Genomic DNA, 17,649 nt, shown 5'->3' with positions numbered 1-17,649 from the left:
CCCCTTGTCTCCTTGTCTCCCCCTCCTCAGGCACCGGGACTTTTGGCCGAGTGTTCCTTGTGAAGGACAAGCAGAGCCGGGCTTTCTTCGCCCTGAAGCAGATGAAGATCCCCGACGTGATCCGGCTGAAGCAGGAGCAGCACGTCCACAACGAGAAGGAGGTGCTGACGGAGGTCAACCACCCCTTCCTCATCCGCCTGTGAGTCTTTTCTGTTAATCAGACTCCATGACGTCCACCATATCTTTGACATTCTGTTCTACCATTATTTATTCATCAGCTAGTCACTTATCTGTTGTGTATCTGGATCCCAGTAACATATACAGACCACAATACAGGGATTAATCAGATAAGTGTTGGAACACAGCACATAGTCGAGGCTTCAGAAAGCAGCAGAAGCAAAGGAAGTGTGGAGATGAAATATCCGCGTAGCAAAGACTCTGTAATCGTCTCTGTGGCCAGCAGCCAGCACTTATGGAAAACACTGGAGCACTCTCCGTCTTCATCAGTGACACTGCTCTCTTGTTTTATTCCTCTCAAGTGCCCCTCCATCTGAGATAGTTGTAGCACACCGCTCCAGAGCCCACTGGGGGATAGCAGAGTGTGAGACGGATGCCGCCGCTTATTTTATCGGATTTCCTGCGCTCGTGAGGGACTACTTTAACAGTTTTACCCTGCAGAAGTCACCACTAAAGAATAAGTGTTTTATTAAAGAGACCTCATTGTTCCTCCTCAGCTTCTGGACCCACCACGACGAGCGCTTCCTGTACATGCTGATGGACTTCGTGCCTGGCGGGGAGCTGTTCAGCTTCCTGCGCAGCCGCGGACGCTTCAGCAACGCCACGGGACTCTTCTACAGCGCCGAGATCGTGTGCGCCATCGAGTACCTCCACTCCAAAGAGATCGTGTACCGGGACCTGAAGCCCGAGAACATCCTGCTGGACAGCGAAGGACACATCCGCCTCACAGACTTCGGATTCGCTAAGAAGCTCTCTGACAGGTGAAAGAAACAACATTAGCATCCATTTAGACCAATACGTTAACATTGAGAGGATAAGGATATAAGCAAGCTAAGATATATACATTAAGGGACATAAAAACTGGTAATAAATAGTCAAGATCTTCAAGTGATTCAAAAGATATTGTGTATAATCTGAATTTTTAGGAGCCAATAACTACAACAATGTATTTATATAGGATATGTAGCAGCAACTAGGAAGTCTTTTTTTAAGCATCTACTCATGAGTAATTGTTCGTGGGTTGTGATCTGACCTCAGCTCTTAGTATATTTGTTGACGTTGATGTACAGAAAGTTAATTAGCAGCCGTTTTGATTCAGTGTTTACTGTTTTATGATTTTGAACTGAGGGGTTGAACAATTCAAATAAAGGTATGAGTCACTGGTTCTCAGATAAAAGCAGAGAGAAGATTTCTTATAAGCTTACGTAAAAACTTCATGATTCTGTTTACTTATCAATAAATAAGGTGAATGTCTAATCTGGCAAGCGTACAGAATTAACTGATAGTCATCCCAGTGCACAGGCATAGACACGCACTCTTATGTGGATGTGCTGCTGCGTTACAGTGAATTTAATACTGGCATCTTTTCCTGATCCAACCGTTCCTTCTTCCCCCCCTGCAGTTTGTGTAGCTCCTGCTCTCAGCTCACGGTGTTTGATGCTGCATTGACTGTCAGTAGGAAGTGAAATACAAAGCAGTGAGAGTCTAAGCTCTACTGTACAGTCCCTCTGCTGAGCTAGCTACTCCTCCATTCAGCTGTACAGTGAGGATTTGCTGGAAATCCCTTCTAAGACTCGGTGTTGTCTGGAGGTCATGCATCGGTTAAGACGTCCGAGACTTTCTTAATTCTTTAAAGATTTGAACCTTTTTTTAATGGAAAGGAATCAAGTTGATGAAGAGGTCTGAAAAATAATAGAAACATCCATGACGTGAGATCTCATGTGTAAGTTAGCCTACAGTCTTTCTTGGATTGTTGCCTAGTCTCAAAGCCTTCTGTTGCAGCGTCTGTTTTTATGCTGATTTGTACAATTGATGGATTGGAGACCGCAACGAGGAGGAGGAGTAGGTGAGATATTTTACCGAGAACATTCAGAAAAGGAACGTCATCCAACACGTTTCTGGACCAGTTTCCCTCCTTTTTCCTCTTTGTACTTAATGGGGTTGGGCCATTTTGTAATTAGTTCTAAACCTCTGTTGGGAAATCAAGTGTTGGATAGTAGAGGAATGAGGCTAATGTCCTGTGTGTTCTTAGAATGCTCATATTTTCTTGTGAGATAAAAGGGGGATCCTCCTCACTCCAAGAAACCAAGGCAGTGCTTCTGAAGGACCCCCGAATGATTTCATTTAGTCTGATTTAGAAAGGCCTCCTGTTGACCTGTGACAATTGAAAGGATGTACAGTAGAGGAGACGCATTATATTTGTTGACCCTGCTGACATGTAAACATCATGGAGTACGATTACATTTTGCGAGAGCAGATGGGGAGTAGAAACCTTTGATGGGCGAGTGACCCACTTCTAGAAATGGAGGGCAGCAGCGTCGAATAAACAGGAAGACTGTCCTTTCCCTCCATGTTGAGGAGGTGATGCTGCCACACTGCCCCCTGCTGGCAGACGCCATCACACACCCCCTCGCTTTAATCCCCTGACATCACCAGCCTCCCCAGCCCTCCTCCAGGACCAACATCATTTCCATACAAATTAACGTCGCCGTGGCAACTGGCCCAAAGAGGTCATTAGGCAGGTGATATCGGTGACAGACGATGAAAGGCTGGCGCCGGGCCGAGTGCTCTTCATCAGAGGACGAGGGGCTGTCAGGGAACACTGCCACACACACACACACACACACACACACACACACACACACACACACACACAGTCTGCTGCAGAGCTCCTCTTATTGCTCACACACAGCCTTCACTTATTGTCCTTGCTTCCATTCTGACTTTATTCTGGATCCACACACACATGGGTCATACACTTATAGTAATATAGAGATGATGGATCAGGTGGCCTGTGCAGATCACTTTACCCGCAGTGCTCTCTTCCCCATGACCATCTCTATTTACACACTGAGGCTATCAATTACCATTACATGGTTTTTTATCCAAAGATAATTAAGTATATATGCCTAATACCATTGACATGCCTACAGAACCAATTTGTTGTGAAGCACTTTTCCCCAAGGACACTCAACTTGGAGACTGCAGGGGCTGGTGATCGGATAGATAGACAGGTAGATAGATAGATACATAGACAGGTAGATAGATAGATAGATAGATAGATAGATAGATAGATATTTCAAACATTTGATGGTTTTCTCAACTGTGAAATCCTTGTTGTCCTTGTCTGAAGTGAAAAAATGAAACGAATCATTAAGAAAAACTAAAATGGCACCAGACCAAATTCTTGGTTTGTGAACTACCTCTCTGAAAGGTCCCAATGTGTTCATTTTGATGGGCTGTCTTCTTAGTGGTTAAACATTTCTAATGGTGTACCACAAGGTTCTGTTTTAGGTCCACTTTTATTCTCCATATATATCAACAGCTTAGGTGATAATGTGGATGAAGCTACTTTACATTTGTATGCGGATGATACCGTGATGTATTGTGCAGGTACCTCCATTAAGGAGGCGGTTGTTAAATTACAGGTTGTTTTTAACACTGTTCAGACTCAGCTCTCTGAACTAAAGCTTCTTTTAAATGTGGATAAAACCAAGGTAATGCTCTTTTCAAAAGCTAAAAAGACACCAGAGCCTGTTTTAGATATTGTAACTACGCAAGGGAAAAAACTTGAAGTGGTAACCTGTTACAAATACCTTTGTATCTGGCCTGATGACTGTCTCTCTTTTAAACTGCACGTCAATAACCTGCTAAAAAAACTGAGGGTTAGGCTAGGTTTCTTTTACAGGAACAAGTCCTGTTTCTCACTTGAGGCCAGGAAAAGGCTAGTCACTGTGACCTTTTTACCTGTGCTGGACTATGGTGATCTGTTTTATATGAATGCACCTGCCAATTACCTGATCAAGTTAGATGCCGCCTCTCACAGTGCACTGAGATTTGTGACAAACTGTAAAGCATTAACCCATCATTGTACCCTGTATACAAGGGCAGGTTTGCTTTCACTAACTGTACGGCGACTCAATCACTGGTATCTTTTTATTTACAAAGCAATGTTAGGGAAACTTCCATCCTACATCTGCTCCCTGATCTCACGGCGTATTGTAAATGGCTACTGCCTGAGATCGAATGCTGTGGTTGTATTAAATGTGCCAACTGCTAGGACTGTCTTAGGGAATACAGCTTTTAGATGGGCAGCTCCGCTAATTTGGAACAGTCTGCAAAAGGAATGGAAGTTGAGCAGTTTGGTTCCATTACATGTTTTTAAAGCAAGGTTAGACGTTATCCAATCGGAAACTGTTGGTGTCTGTAAATGCTACTAGCTATACAAACTGTAGTCAATGTAAATATGCCATATGATGTCCTCTTTGTTTTTCTGTCATGTTTGTATTCATGTTGGAACCTACTTGCAGCAGGTCGCCATTGAAAAAGAGGTCAATGATCTCAATGGGTTTTCACCTGAATAAATAAAGGTTTTGAATTGAATTAAAAGATCATTACAATGAAGACAGTTATCCTAATTGAATTGGAGAAGCTGTCCCTTCAGAATGTTTGGTTTGTGCTAATTCATTTATTAACTTCAATTATTCTTCTACAAAGCTCATGTACCCTTCTGTGTGTGTTCAGGACCTGGACTCTGTGTGGGACTCCGGAGTACCTGGCTCCTGAGGTCATCCAGAGCAAAGGTCACGGCCGGGCGGTGGACTGGTGGGCTCTGGGCATTCTCATCTTTGAGATGCTGGCTGGGTGAGTGCTGCACTGTACGCGCACACACACACACACACACACACTCACACTCACACTCACACTCACACGCCACACGGACACTTGGGGGCGCTCTCCTCCATCGGAGCAACAGTAACTCCAATAGAGAAACTTTAGAAGTTAGTTTCTGTGCTTTAGAAAAGTGTTGGTTTGTGTAGAGAGTAACACACACAGGTCAGAAAGCACTGAGACACTCAACGCTTCGAGCTTGATGATCATCTCTCAAGACGATTGCATAGACACACTTTGTGGACACAATCACCTGTACACCAGTGATGCAATCCACCATGACAACCCTGCAACAGAAAGTGGGTGACAGAACAGAGAGACATTATTTCAATAATTGTACATCTGCCATTGTCTCAGTGTGGGGACTGTATTCAGTCTGTGCTTATTGGATACTGCAGAGAATGGGAATCATTGATGTAGATGAAGAACAATGACATTGATTTTCCTTCAAGATTAAAAATGCAAGTGCTCCATTTTCCCTCAAAATGTGTCTGTCTCTGACACAGTTCAGAGCACTAACTCAATCTTCCTTTCACCAAATTGACATTAGGGGGAAAAACTATTCTCTCTACATGGAGATACTTTGGACTTATTTGTCCAGGTGTTGAGCTAGCTTAACGGCGTTAGCTCATCCGTCTGGCTCATGGCTAACACCATTAGCTCGTGGGGACCATGCTCTGGTGGCTAATGTTCGGAGTGATGACGTTTAGTAGTCTCAATTACTCACAAATAAGTTGAAGACATTCACCAGTGGCGTATTTGCAGACGTATTTTCTGTTGCAGAACAAAACAGAGAACAACAAATGAGGGAAGACACGAGGGGACTCAGAAGATGCTGAGATGCTAACACATGTTGGGGTTTAGGACTCATTCCTGCAGCACCGTACAGCTTTACATTCCAAACATGGAGCGTCTTTCTCCAGTCTTTCTGAAAGCTTCTTTATATCCCGGTAGTATCAGTGGCTTTAGATGTGTGTAAAGAATGTGACCTTCCCCCATCATTGATCAGAGGCAGGACGCTGTCTCTGTAGTAACGTCCCTCAGACAAAGAGTCCTCTTCATCCTGAGGTATTGTGTAGCTGTCCGTCAGAGGTCCTGATCCAAGAATGTAGCGGCTGCTTCTGAAAAAGTTAGCGGTGGTACATCATCCTCCTCTGGGGTGAAGTGGAAGTTGAGAACACATTCAGTAAAGGGTCAGGGCCCCGAGGGGAGGAAGCCACGAGAGAGTAGAAGAAAAAGAATGACTCTTCCCTCCATAATCCTGCCTGCGGGGCCAGATTTCTGCTTTTAAAGGAAACCAATCATCCCGTGGCTGACTCCTCTCACTAACAATGTGCCTCCCCCAGGCCGAGCTCTGCTTCAGTTCGAAGGAAAGCCCGGGGTTCACTCGGGGTCGCTTTCATGTTAATTATTGAAATACGTTGCGTCAAAAAGCATTTTAACCGAAATGAATCCCAACTCAATCAAAGCATTTCTATTCCCAGACTTAATTTTCTGGGTTGAGTGCTCCAAAATGAAATTGACCCCCCTCATGTCTCTCACTTCTCCTTATTCCCCGGTCAGTGCTCATTTCAGTGGAGCGGCAGCCTGATGATTAGAGATGGAGGAACACTGTCACACTGTCATGGAGCAGGAGGCATTCGGGCTCAGGACAGACGGTTAAACTCTGGGCCTCCTTCCTCTCAACTCTGTGCCTCCTTCCTCTCAACTCTGTGCCTCCTTCCTCTCAACTCTGTGCCTCCTTCCTCTCAACTCTGTGCCTCCTTCCTCTCAACTCTGTGCTACCCGTTAACACGAATCAACCCTCAGACAGAAACAAGAACAAAAGTTTCAATCTTGGATACGTTCCAGGAGACTGCAGTGGCTGTTGACTGGTGCAGGCATGAGTCCTAAAACCCCAGAAATGAGTCAGCATGTGAGCTCTTCTGGTTCCCTAGTCTCGTTGTCGATGTGTTTTTGGTTATACGCCTTAAATAAGGTCTGTTGAAATGTTCACGTCAGTAAATAACCCACCAGTAAACGTCTGAAGCTTATATGTGCCTTAAAAACATGGGATGCTAACAAGTGGCTTAATGAGTCTGCTAAACATCATGCCGCACATTAGCCGCCTTTAGCTTAGCGGTTGTGACGTGATATAGTTCCTTTATAGCCTAACGTTAGCTTTCTGATTCTTGAGATTACATTTACCCTCCAGAAATCACAGAATTGTATTTTCTGCTAAATCCAATAAAACATTTAAAAAAAAAATCCCATAGATGTTTGTTGCGGGAGCCCTTATGATTCTAACTTCCTGGTCTGTTTACAAGAATACGTCATCCCTGCATCACTCTATTCTGTCCTCATACAAAAGCTGTGGCGAGGAATAATCAATGCACTGATCGTTTTGTTATTCCTCGACTTATTGTAGAATTCAGGCTAAAAATAAAATGTCTTCCTGAGCTGGGTTCCAATGGAAAACAAACGGGGACATTCAAATAAAAGATAATCCCTTTGGAGAATTAATATGATCTGCGCACTAAGCCTCTTTCCAGTGCATGAATCTTTCTCACAATGCTCTCGTGTGAATATAAGTCATGCCAAGGTCATTCTCTGTGAGCACTCAGGGACATTACTAAATAGTCAGGAGATGTAAAATCCTTGAGAGCTTCCTCGGTCACTAATGAAGCCACTGTGTGAGGATTCTAATGGAGTTGTATTTGTTGAAAACTGAATTAACGACCACTGCGCCGCACAAAATCAGCTAGTTTTCAATCGTACACATAATATATAGCTGGAAACCCTATAGAGTACTACAAAACGTAGATTTCCCTGTTATTGTTTAATGTATCGGTTACATGTGACGTCATCCACTGCTGACTCATAACATAAGTCAGGAAACGGTCCCATTTTGCCACAGTGACCCACATTCCCCCCCTCTGACAGCGCTGAGTGGAGCCTGTGGTGAGCAGCCGGCTCCCAGACGCCCCGGCCCACAGTCTCCTGCCTCTGGAGCTTCTCACTGTGCAGGCGGGCGGCGTGTGACAAACCGGTGCGATTATGCGCCTGTCTGCTCCGTGCGTAATGCGTTCAGAGGCCCGGCCGGCACCATTATGTAATTTGTGGGTAATGACTTGTCCAGGCCGGAGCAGAGGAAGAACAGGAGAGCTGGGAAAGCATTCAGCGGGGTGCAGCGCCTCGAACAAAGACGGCTCTGTCTGCTAAGTCTACAAAGTTATCATTGCCCCCCAACACTCTAAATGTTCACCTGCCCACGTGTTCAGGGTGGGGGGGGGGACTGAGGTCTTACCGGCTCCTTGCATCACGATGTTTGCTACCGCTCACATGTGTTTCTCTCCTCAGGTACCCGCCATTCTTTGATGACAATCCGTTCGGAATCTACCAGAAGATCCTGGCCGGGAAACTGGAATTCCCTCGCCATCTGGAATTCTATGTCAAGTAAGACACCTGGCCAAACGTGTGTGTGTGGTTTACATTTATCCAAGGCATAAGGTCTATTTTTCATAGCTGGGACGTTGCAGCATCACTTGGTTAGCAACTAGCCTTAGATTATTTGTGGCTATAGAGTAATACAGTGGCTTGGTTTAAAATCAACCAGCTGTCGGCCATTTAGATGTAGAGTGTTTTGACTATGTGATCAACAAGTCTGCTCTCAAGTGTCCCTCTATATCTCTATTTATCAGCTTAGTTTACTGATCAGTAGGTCGAGCTTATGGACCACAGAGCAGTGGGTGTGTACACAATGACAGCCCTAAAGCAGGAAGCTGTGTTTTTTTGACTAACCTGGAGCTGTGTTTTATTCATAATATGACCTTCTAGTTCCTTTGGCTATTGCCAGATAATTTCCCTTTTTATTTATTCAGCCCACTATCTCAGACGATGCAGCAACATGTAGAGAATAACAAAAGTAGTGAAAGAAACATCAGTAGGAGCAGATGAGGGATCTCTCTTCCAGGAAGGACACATACAGTATTTCAATGAGATAAAAATGACTTTACTAAAGAAGTTGTTTTTAACTCGAATATGAAACCTCCAAACCCCCTCTGCAAAAACAACATAACCTGAGCTCAGTGTCCTCAGCTGCAGCCGGAGCTCCACTGGGGCTCATTCACACCTCCTGCCTCTGGGAGGATGTTGCAACTCAGGAAATGACTGTTTCTATAGAAGACCTCTGACGCACCCCCCCCCCATTCCAATGACTATTTATTCATAATACATGAAACGATAGAGGGGTCCATATTCCCTGTGGATGTGAATCAGTGGAGCTGGACTCACTAACGCCCCCCCCTCACCGGCCATTACAGCAGCTGGAGGAGCAGGAATGTGCCAGATTACAGACTCAGCGCACTTTGGCCGTGTGTGAGTGTGTGAGCGTGCGTGTGCACTCCATTAGCCCTGACACAGTGGCCCATGTCACCCCCCCCAGCAGAGCTCATTGACCTCCATGTTAAAGGGGTGCTGCAGCACTTCCACCCTTTCTTACCAAAGCACCGGGAAAACCAAACCAACACAAACACAGAACTAAAGCTGAACTAATTTCAGTGGGAAATGACCCCATCAACTTTCAGTATAGACCTCCCAAGATCATTAGAATAGGGGGGCTCGTGCATCATTGACCCTCTATAGGAAGACTATATGCCTGCCACAGGTTGTTGGTTTAAACGCTGCTGCAGAGCGCTGTGTCCGCAGGCTTAGGGTTAAAGACTTGTTATGGAGATGTTGTGTTGAGCTCCACCCTGCACCACCTCAGTGTCCTCCATGGCTCTATTTTTACTCACTTTTGCCCGAGCAGAATGTGTCAGAAGGCGCTTTAATGATAAATGCTAAGAGCTACTAGTTGAGCACGACATCACACCCACTTTGAAAGAGCCTAAGGGTGTGAAGCTCACTTGTATATTAAAGAGCTTTGTTACACTTTGATGAATAATACAGTCTTTAGAGTATAATTATACCAAGAAAGAACGTCATGTATTTGAAGGTACTTCTAAGGATAACCAGGCAGGTAATGAAATGTTGCAGGAAAGGAGAAATACTGTTCTACATTCAAATGAATATATATATATGCTCTGTGAAGCTAAAGCAGCTGTGGAACAAGCAGCCTGCTATCACTTTATTTTATTTATCAGACACAGAGCAACTCGATCATCCTATTAGATCATCTCTGAGGAGAAGATCTTGGCCCGTATTCAGAAGGATTCCGAGTACAAAGATGTGACGAAATTCTAAGTAAAATGATGATATCCTCTAAGAATTTCTCCTCGTAGTTAAAACCCCATCGTGGTGTAGACTACACTTCTTCATAAGGCCCCAAAGAGAGCTCCCATGGTGAAAAACGATACAAATATTCTTCACCACGCTAAATTACAATGATTCTATGAAACAATACAGATTTGATCTTGCAGGAACGATGTATCTTAAGTCATATCTTAATAGAGATGCGCTCCCATTTAACACATTAATGCTAAAACGCTTATTAAGAAGCCCTATTGTCCTCCTCCCCAGGTTCATTCGTGTATTGTGTGCCTCTACTGTGACATGTTTCCATGCTTTAATGGCTGTTCTCATAATTTCGAAGAATGAAAAGGCACAGTTCCCCAAGACCTGATTAATATATTTCTCCGTGACGTATCACCAGGAAGGATTTAGACAAAAACTGATGAATCTCTGATGCGTCTGTATTTACGAGGCTGTCAGCTGTGAGGTACGACAGCTTGGTCTCCGCTCGTCAGCAGCGCTCGCATTTCATCAGGAAGCCTACACTGCCACTTTAAAGCCCCCTGTGAATCATCTGCAGTCCCCCTCACATGAACGTCTGCTTCACCTGCACGGGGTTTATAGCCCGCAGAAAGTTCCTGTCGGCTCACTTTCTTCAATTAAAATAGTGTCAAAGGGCCAAAAGTCACTTAGCCTGCCCCCGCGTGCCCGTTCTGAGGAGGCATTCGTCATTTTGACAGAGCAGGGAGAACACGGTGAGAGTCATTCCTAGTCAGGGAGACAGGAGGGAGACTTTTCAGCTCCACACTCACTGGCTCTTTCTTCCCCCCCCCCCCCCCAGAGACCTCATCAAGAAGTTCCTGGTCATTGACCGAGCCAGACGGCTGGGCAACATGAAGGTGAGTTCCTCTGCAGCTCACATATTTCACAGGAGGGGAGGGGGGGGTGACATCAGCAGGGTGAGGAGCAGCACAGGACTGCAGCTCCACATGGTTCACATTAGAGACTGTCCACAGCCAGCAACTATCATCCGTCTCTGATAAAAGCTCGTCTTCGGCACCCATTTTTTAAGCTTTAACCAATCTGAGGGGCAGTTTCAGAGCACACACGTTATTCACTACAGAATTCTGAATGTGTGTGTGCAGTCACTTTCAAATCTGTCCTCAGACTCTGAGACCAAGCCTCTACATATACAGTCAGTCAACGGTTTATGAGTTACACCTGGCTAACTCATTCAGTCTCATACAATAGTCCATTTTAATCAATGTGAGCAGGCTAAAGAATAACCCAAATATTACAAGATTTATATATAATGTTTAATATATATAAAGACATATCTCTAAATATTAAAATCCAAGAGTATTAGACCTAATATTAGAACATCTCATATTAGATATTACAAATCTGTTTCAAAACAGAAATAAAGTAAAAATGAATATTTAACCAACATACAAATAGTTGAAATTGTATTAAACAGTCAATTATAATAAGAGAATGCTATCCACATTTAAAAAATACACAATTTTCTAGACTGTTAACTGTCAATCAAAACAGAAAGTAGATCATTTACCTTACTTAATCGTGTGTGTGTGTGTGTGTGTGTGTGTGTGTGTGTGTGTGTGTGTGTGTGTGTGTGTCGTCCCTCGCTGTGATCAGACTGGAGTACTGCAGCGTTTCAATTAGCACCAGTGAGAGGAGCCGCTCTCAATAAAACAAATACTCGTGTAAGCCTGTGATTAACTCCCATAATCCCACACAAGATGGTATTGATTTGTAGCTGCCAATATTCTGCTGAGCATTAACTCCACACTGTCGCAGGCGCCGCTCTGATAGTCATTATCAGACACTTTAAATAAAGCTTTGAATTTAAATGACTCATTAAAAAAACCTAATTATTTTTCAGTGATGAATCGACAGATTGTGGAGTCACTAAATATTTGTTTTTAATGATTTAAAAAGTACTGCTCACATTCAATCTCTCTGTTTATGTACTTCATGATTGATATCATAATGTAAGGGTGTTTCAGTTTAACCCAAAGGAATATAAATATGGTGTACATTGCAAGAAATAAATACATATTTATATCAAATAAAATACGTACAGTACTCTCCTACAGCTATTTAATTTGTATTTACAGAACGGAGCGGATGATGTGAAGAAACACCGCTGGTTTAAGACCGTGGACTGGGAGGGAGTTCCTGTGAGGAAACTGAAGGTGAGAGCTAAAATAAGAAGATAATAAAAGTTATAATATTTATAGAAATATAACAATTCAAGTAAAACGTGCAGAACGCTCATAATTGGACAGATCTAGACTGTTCCTTTGTGTCCGCAGCCTCCCATCGTTCCCAAAGTGTCCCACGAGGGCGACACCTCCAACTTCGACGTGTACCCGGAGGACGAGTGGAAGAAAGACCCCCCCGTGCCTCAGAAGGACCTGGACGTCTTCAAGAGCTTCTGACCCCTGAGCCTTGCTTAATTTATTGATGGAATATCACTAAGCATACTTAACGTCTTACAGCCGCTATCATGGAGAGAATCCTTATTTATCAAAGGCGGGGGTCCCATTTAACCTGTTATAACAATATGGCCTTCCTAAAGACAACCTCCTGATGCTGTGTAGAGATGATTAGCTTTTTATACTTTTATTTATCCGGCTTAAGTCGAGCCTTTGCATTTTTTTATTTCTCTGAGCCTGCTCATATGCAAAAAAGAACGTGGTTCCTTTAAAACCAAAAGACTGTTACTTTATATTTTAAAAAAGGAGAATTTTCAGGTCTTTTTTTACATGTTTTATATGTTTTTATGATGTCCACGCAGTCATATTTAATGTGACTCAGGACTGGTGCTGTCAGCTGGCCAGTAGTCATTCATGTGCTTTAAGACTTCCTCTACTGTATGGGAGTCAGACACTTTATTTGAAGTTTCGCAGCACTTGTAAAAAGGTGCATGATGTCTCGCGTAATGCTCACTTTATGAACGTCACATGAGCGGCCATGTTTTTCCTGCTCTGTTATTTCCCGCTGCAGCTTCAGTCATTAGCACAGCTGTTCCACACATGAACTGCACACTTTCCCATGGCTGTCACGCTCCTTCTCTTCTCTATCAGCATCATCATTATCAATGTTGTCATGCTTTAAACACCGAGTTATGCGAGGTGACAGGTGCAAACACAGTACAGTCAGTATTCATCAGTGCAGTGTGCAGAAGCAGGACAATACTGGCCTTAATTGAGAAGACGTCATGTGATTCTGTTCGCTGCCATTAAAATACAAGTGATGATGTGATTTCTGTGCCTCATCCTTCATTATTTAATTACATTAAATGTCATTTAGCTGACGTGACTTGCATAAATTTCAAAACCATAGACCAACGGGAGAAATGTGGGGTTAAATATATTTCCCAAAAATGTTAACTTTCGCAATAAATATCCCAAAACGTGTTAAGGGGTGTGTACACTCTCTGTCGCTCTGCTGTGACTAAATACACTCTTCATTACTCATTCCTGAGGACAACTCGGCACAGAATGCATGTGAAGTAAATGACGAGTCAGCATTAATGTCTGCCAGCACCTCTTTTTGTCCTATGTTGAGGCTGAGGTGGTTGATATTAAGAATTGTGGGTAATAACTGCGCTGACAGCAGGAAGGTGTCTGTGGTTTCTATCTGGTTAACCGCCTCACCAGGAAACCGCTGACGTGGCGTTTCCCAACTGTGACCATGTGTTTTCCAACAGAGGTGTGACTGTATCCATTGCTGTTTTCATCTGTATCTCTTTACAGCTAATCACAATTTTCATCCAACGCTTTACACGGATTAGGGTAAACTGCATGAGCTCTAATTTCCTCCGTCTACCTCTGAAACCAGAGGTAAAATGGTGTAAATGTGCTGAGTTGAACGCAGGGTTTCTGTGTTTACAGTGGAACAGTGAGTCATGTGTCTGGCTGTGAGTGATGACACACTGATATTCAGCTAATGAAAGCCTGATGTGCAGGGGGATACTTCCCAGAAGGCCTCTCTGACAGGAAATCATTGAAATCAGAAGGTAATAAAAACTCCTCTGTGTCTCAAATCACGTACTTATATACTTCGATATACTCTTTTGAGGGCACAAGTGTGTCCCAAAAGGAAGTATGGCAAAATGCTATATGATTGCCCAGAAAGTGTTCATAAAAAGGCAAAAAGTGTCCGCCATCTTGGCCAGGTAAAAGCAGTGAGGCGATCAGCCATGTTTGCAGTTGCTCTGGTTGACACAAATCAAAGTTACAACTGTTTTTTTTACTTTTTAAGTTATAAACCAACCTAATGGCGTCTAAAAAGAAGTCAATGCTCTGTTACAATTAAAAGAGTGCATTAAAAAATCTAACCAAGGTAAAAGTACAAAAGTATTTGCAGCAAATCATCATTGTTTCGCTCGTTGGCCCACAATCTCTGCTCCCATCACTTGTGTTCCAGCAGGAGCAGGTGGCAGCTGTGTAGCACATCTTTTATATCTGGTCTTTATGTGAGAGATTAAGTTTTCAGATTGCTTCCAAGTGATAAATCCAAAATAATCCATTTGAATTCCTCCATGAGTCTTAGCTTAGGTTCTGTTGGTCATTTCTCTTCTAGGGCTGCTGTCCCTGAGGTTTTCTTATGTTGATTAATTCTTAATGCTTTCAGTTGATCTTATTTTGAAGAGTATTCTCCCCTTGTGTCCCATCTGTTTTTACCTTTTGTCTTTGTGAATTTCTGAACCATTTTCTGTTCAAACTTCCTGTTTCCTGCATTTGTGTCCACTAGCTTCGCTTCTTGTGACAGAATTGATTCCTCAGATAGACACTCAAGACAAAGTTAGAACACGCTCGGTATAACCTGAGCCTGTCCTGAGGTGTTTGTAGGGTTGTTGTTGTTGCTGTGAAGCCCCACCCAGCCAAACAACAGGGTGTGCTTGTTAGCGCGCCCTTTGATATCGCTCTAATAACCCTCCCAGGTCATGTCGACAAGGCTTGCTGGTCTTCCTTTCATCAGCACACGTTGTGAGTGCTCCAACCCCCCCCCCACCCAGACTCAGCTTAGTGTTTGCCTCGCTAAACTAAAGCACTGTCCCCACATCATTAAAGCCAGAACAATATGTCTGAGAAAGACAGAGAAGAACTGGGGACGAAAGTTCAGAAAAACCAGAAAAAGTAAAGAAAATGTTGAGTTAAAATAATTGAAACTCAAGAGCATTCAACTGCATTCCAAAGTCTTCATCAGCAGATGGAGTTTGCCCGAAATAAAACTTAAGTATGTAACTTGTGACTCCCCAGAATCTGGATCACTTTACCCATTACATCTGAAAACAAATCTGTCACTGATTTCCTTTTAATCCCATTTTCTTGGGCTTTCTTCTGAGACAATATCTTGGTCCAATCAATTGATTTCCCCTAGAGTATCAGTGAAGTTGAGTGGGGCTTGTGTTGAGTTTTAATACACTAATTCAAACACAAAGTGTTAAAGCAAGCATGAAGATGTTCCTAGGCCTGAGGAAAGGAGCTTATCTCTTGAAGGATCTGCCTTATCTGCTTTAATGAGAGGGTCCAGGTGTTGAACAAAGGGTGGCTCACTTTGATTTGAGATGCAGTTAATTGCAGCTGCCGTTCTTTATCCTTGACATCGGAGCCTTTTGATCAGGTAGACTCTTTATTTCAAACCCAGCAGATGAATGTGAAGCACTTGGGAAGGTTCCTGATGACTTTATAAATGTCTCTTCCTGTTGTGAGCACTTCAATTCATCTTGAAATTAAACCCAAACCATCTGCATGATTGATACCACTTTCTGGTTGAACCATCCTTTTAATGTTAGAAATATTGCTTGCCTAGGCTGTTAATCAGAGGCTGAGAAACGTTAGTGAATCAGAGTCTGGTAAGCATGACTCAACACCACTTCATACATCTGGCATCTGAAATGACAACATACTTTTTTTTCCCTAAGTGTTTGACTGAGCAAAGACACTTTCCAAAGACTTATCTTTTAGATTTTTCTAATAAGAAACGTTGGATTTTGCCAACTTCCGAAATGAGCCTTGGGTACACGTCACACCGGTGCTCACATCCATCAGCAGAACATCAGCTGGATGTGATGGGGCTTGACTCACACAATGTAGTCTTGCTGTCTCTTCCTCCCAACCAAACATAGGAGCCCATTTTCACGCTCCATCACCCAGGCTTCCCTCAAATACCTCCCATGTGTTTCGAATCGCCTCCTGACTTCTCTTTCCTAGCCTAGAAATGATTTTTTGATGGATATTAGCTTCCCCTCTCCAACTGGATGCTACTCTGTCCTCCATGCTTGTTTAGACATTAAGCCCACTTAGCCTCTTGACCCCTCGACGCGCCGAGTAACGCGGGCGCTTTGCTGTCGAGCACAATGTGGGACTCGGCGCAATTGGAGACTAGTTCTTGGCACCGGAGAAAGGAAACATTATACACAGTCTGATGGCTGTGAGACAAGAGAGAGAGACTCAGGGATTCATCATCCTGCAGGCCAGGAACACATCCAAACACTGCTGCCTAGTTCACTTGGCCCACCAAAAGCCAATGAATCACCCCGATTCCTGACGCCTAATGTGTCTTCTTTACAAAGTATGACCGTGTTAGATGGTGTGCATGGCCGTCCTCAAAGAATAGCTGCCACTCTTGTCGGGAGTGTTTTCAGATATTTACTAAGGTCCAGGAAAGAAATTAATTCCCCTGCAAATCCCCATCAATCCCTTTATGTATCATGAATAACTCACTGTCCAGACACATCGCCAACGTGTTATAATGGAAATCTGGTTAGCTCACACTCCCCCACCCACGTCTTACTGCTGAGATATGTGCTAAAGGATGAATAGCGTGGTCACTCTTTGAAATGTGTTTGGAAATGTAGCACATGTGTGGACTGTTTTGTACAGAGGGCAGGCTGCTGATTGATTGTGTAAACCTTAAAACACTTTCAAACTTCGTATAGAAGTATGCCATGTCTTATTTGTGAAGGGAACAATGAATTGGATGCTGTGGATGTATGAAGACATACTGAGCATGTTCCTCCTCTTCCTCTCCCTGTCTGTCTGCATGTGTTAGCCTGGCATTGCTCCCTGTGATCCCCTCTCCATGTGTTTTTGTTTCAGAGATGCATCTTCTGAACTCCCAAAACTCTGAGTCCCATCTGTCTCCTCCTGAGCATCCCTGTTTTGCAATACACATGTGTGTTCTCTGTATTATTTTATGTTTCACTGGGAGGAAGAGGAGAGCCTGGAGAAAAAAAAAAGTGGAATATGATTTGTGTTTGGCTCTATCCGTCTATCTCATTTTGTAGAGCGTGAAATGATCATGATATAAAAAGTTAGTTTGTCTTTCCAGTGAGGTCCATAATGAGTGTCTATCAGGCAAAAACAATTGCTAACAATCCTAGTGGAGCTGTTCTGGAAGCTCTTTGATATGAACATCTTGACCACGACACACAAAAAGGCTTGTGTTGTTGTGTCTTCTGGTGGTTGGAACGTATTCCTTTAATCAATACGGAAC

At 43.5% G+C, this 17,649-nt stretch overlaps 1 protein-coding gene across 1 annotated transcript in view; it reads left to right on the top strand.

The window, feature by feature from the left end:
- prkx (protein kinase X-linked) overlaps nucleotides 1-13,407 on the top strand; it is a 25,128-nt gene extending 11,721 nt beyond the window's left edge. The window contains exons 2-8 of the mRNA XM_010778741.1: nucleotides 31-199; nucleotides 735-998; nucleotides 4,762-4,881; nucleotides 8,248-8,343; nucleotides 10,961-11,018; nucleotides 12,258-12,335; nucleotides 12,456-13,407. Coding sequence (XP_010777043.1) covers nucleotides 31-199; nucleotides 735-998; nucleotides 4,762-4,881; nucleotides 8,248-8,343; nucleotides 10,961-11,018; nucleotides 12,258-12,335; nucleotides 12,456-12,581 — 911 coding nt within the window. The 3' untranslated portion in view covers nucleotides 12,582-13,407. The remainder of the gene's footprint in view (nucleotides 1-30; nucleotides 200-734; nucleotides 999-4,761; nucleotides 4,882-8,247; nucleotides 8,344-10,960; nucleotides 11,019-12,257; nucleotides 12,336-12,455) is intronic.
- The last annotated feature ends 4,242 nt before the right edge of the window (nucleotides 13,408-17,649 follow it).

The sequence above is a fragment of the Notothenia coriiceps genome, unplaced genomic scaffold (assembly GCF_000735185.1).
Source record: "Notothenia coriiceps isolate Sejong01 unplaced genomic scaffold, NC01 NC01_scaffold00019360, whole genome shotgun sequence".
Taxonomy (NCBI): Eukaryota; Metazoa; Chordata; class Actinopteri; order Perciformes; family Nototheniidae; genus Notothenia; species Notothenia coriiceps.
Note: the sequence above shows the minus strand (reverse complement) of the source record. Positions and strands in the feature narration are given on the sequence as shown.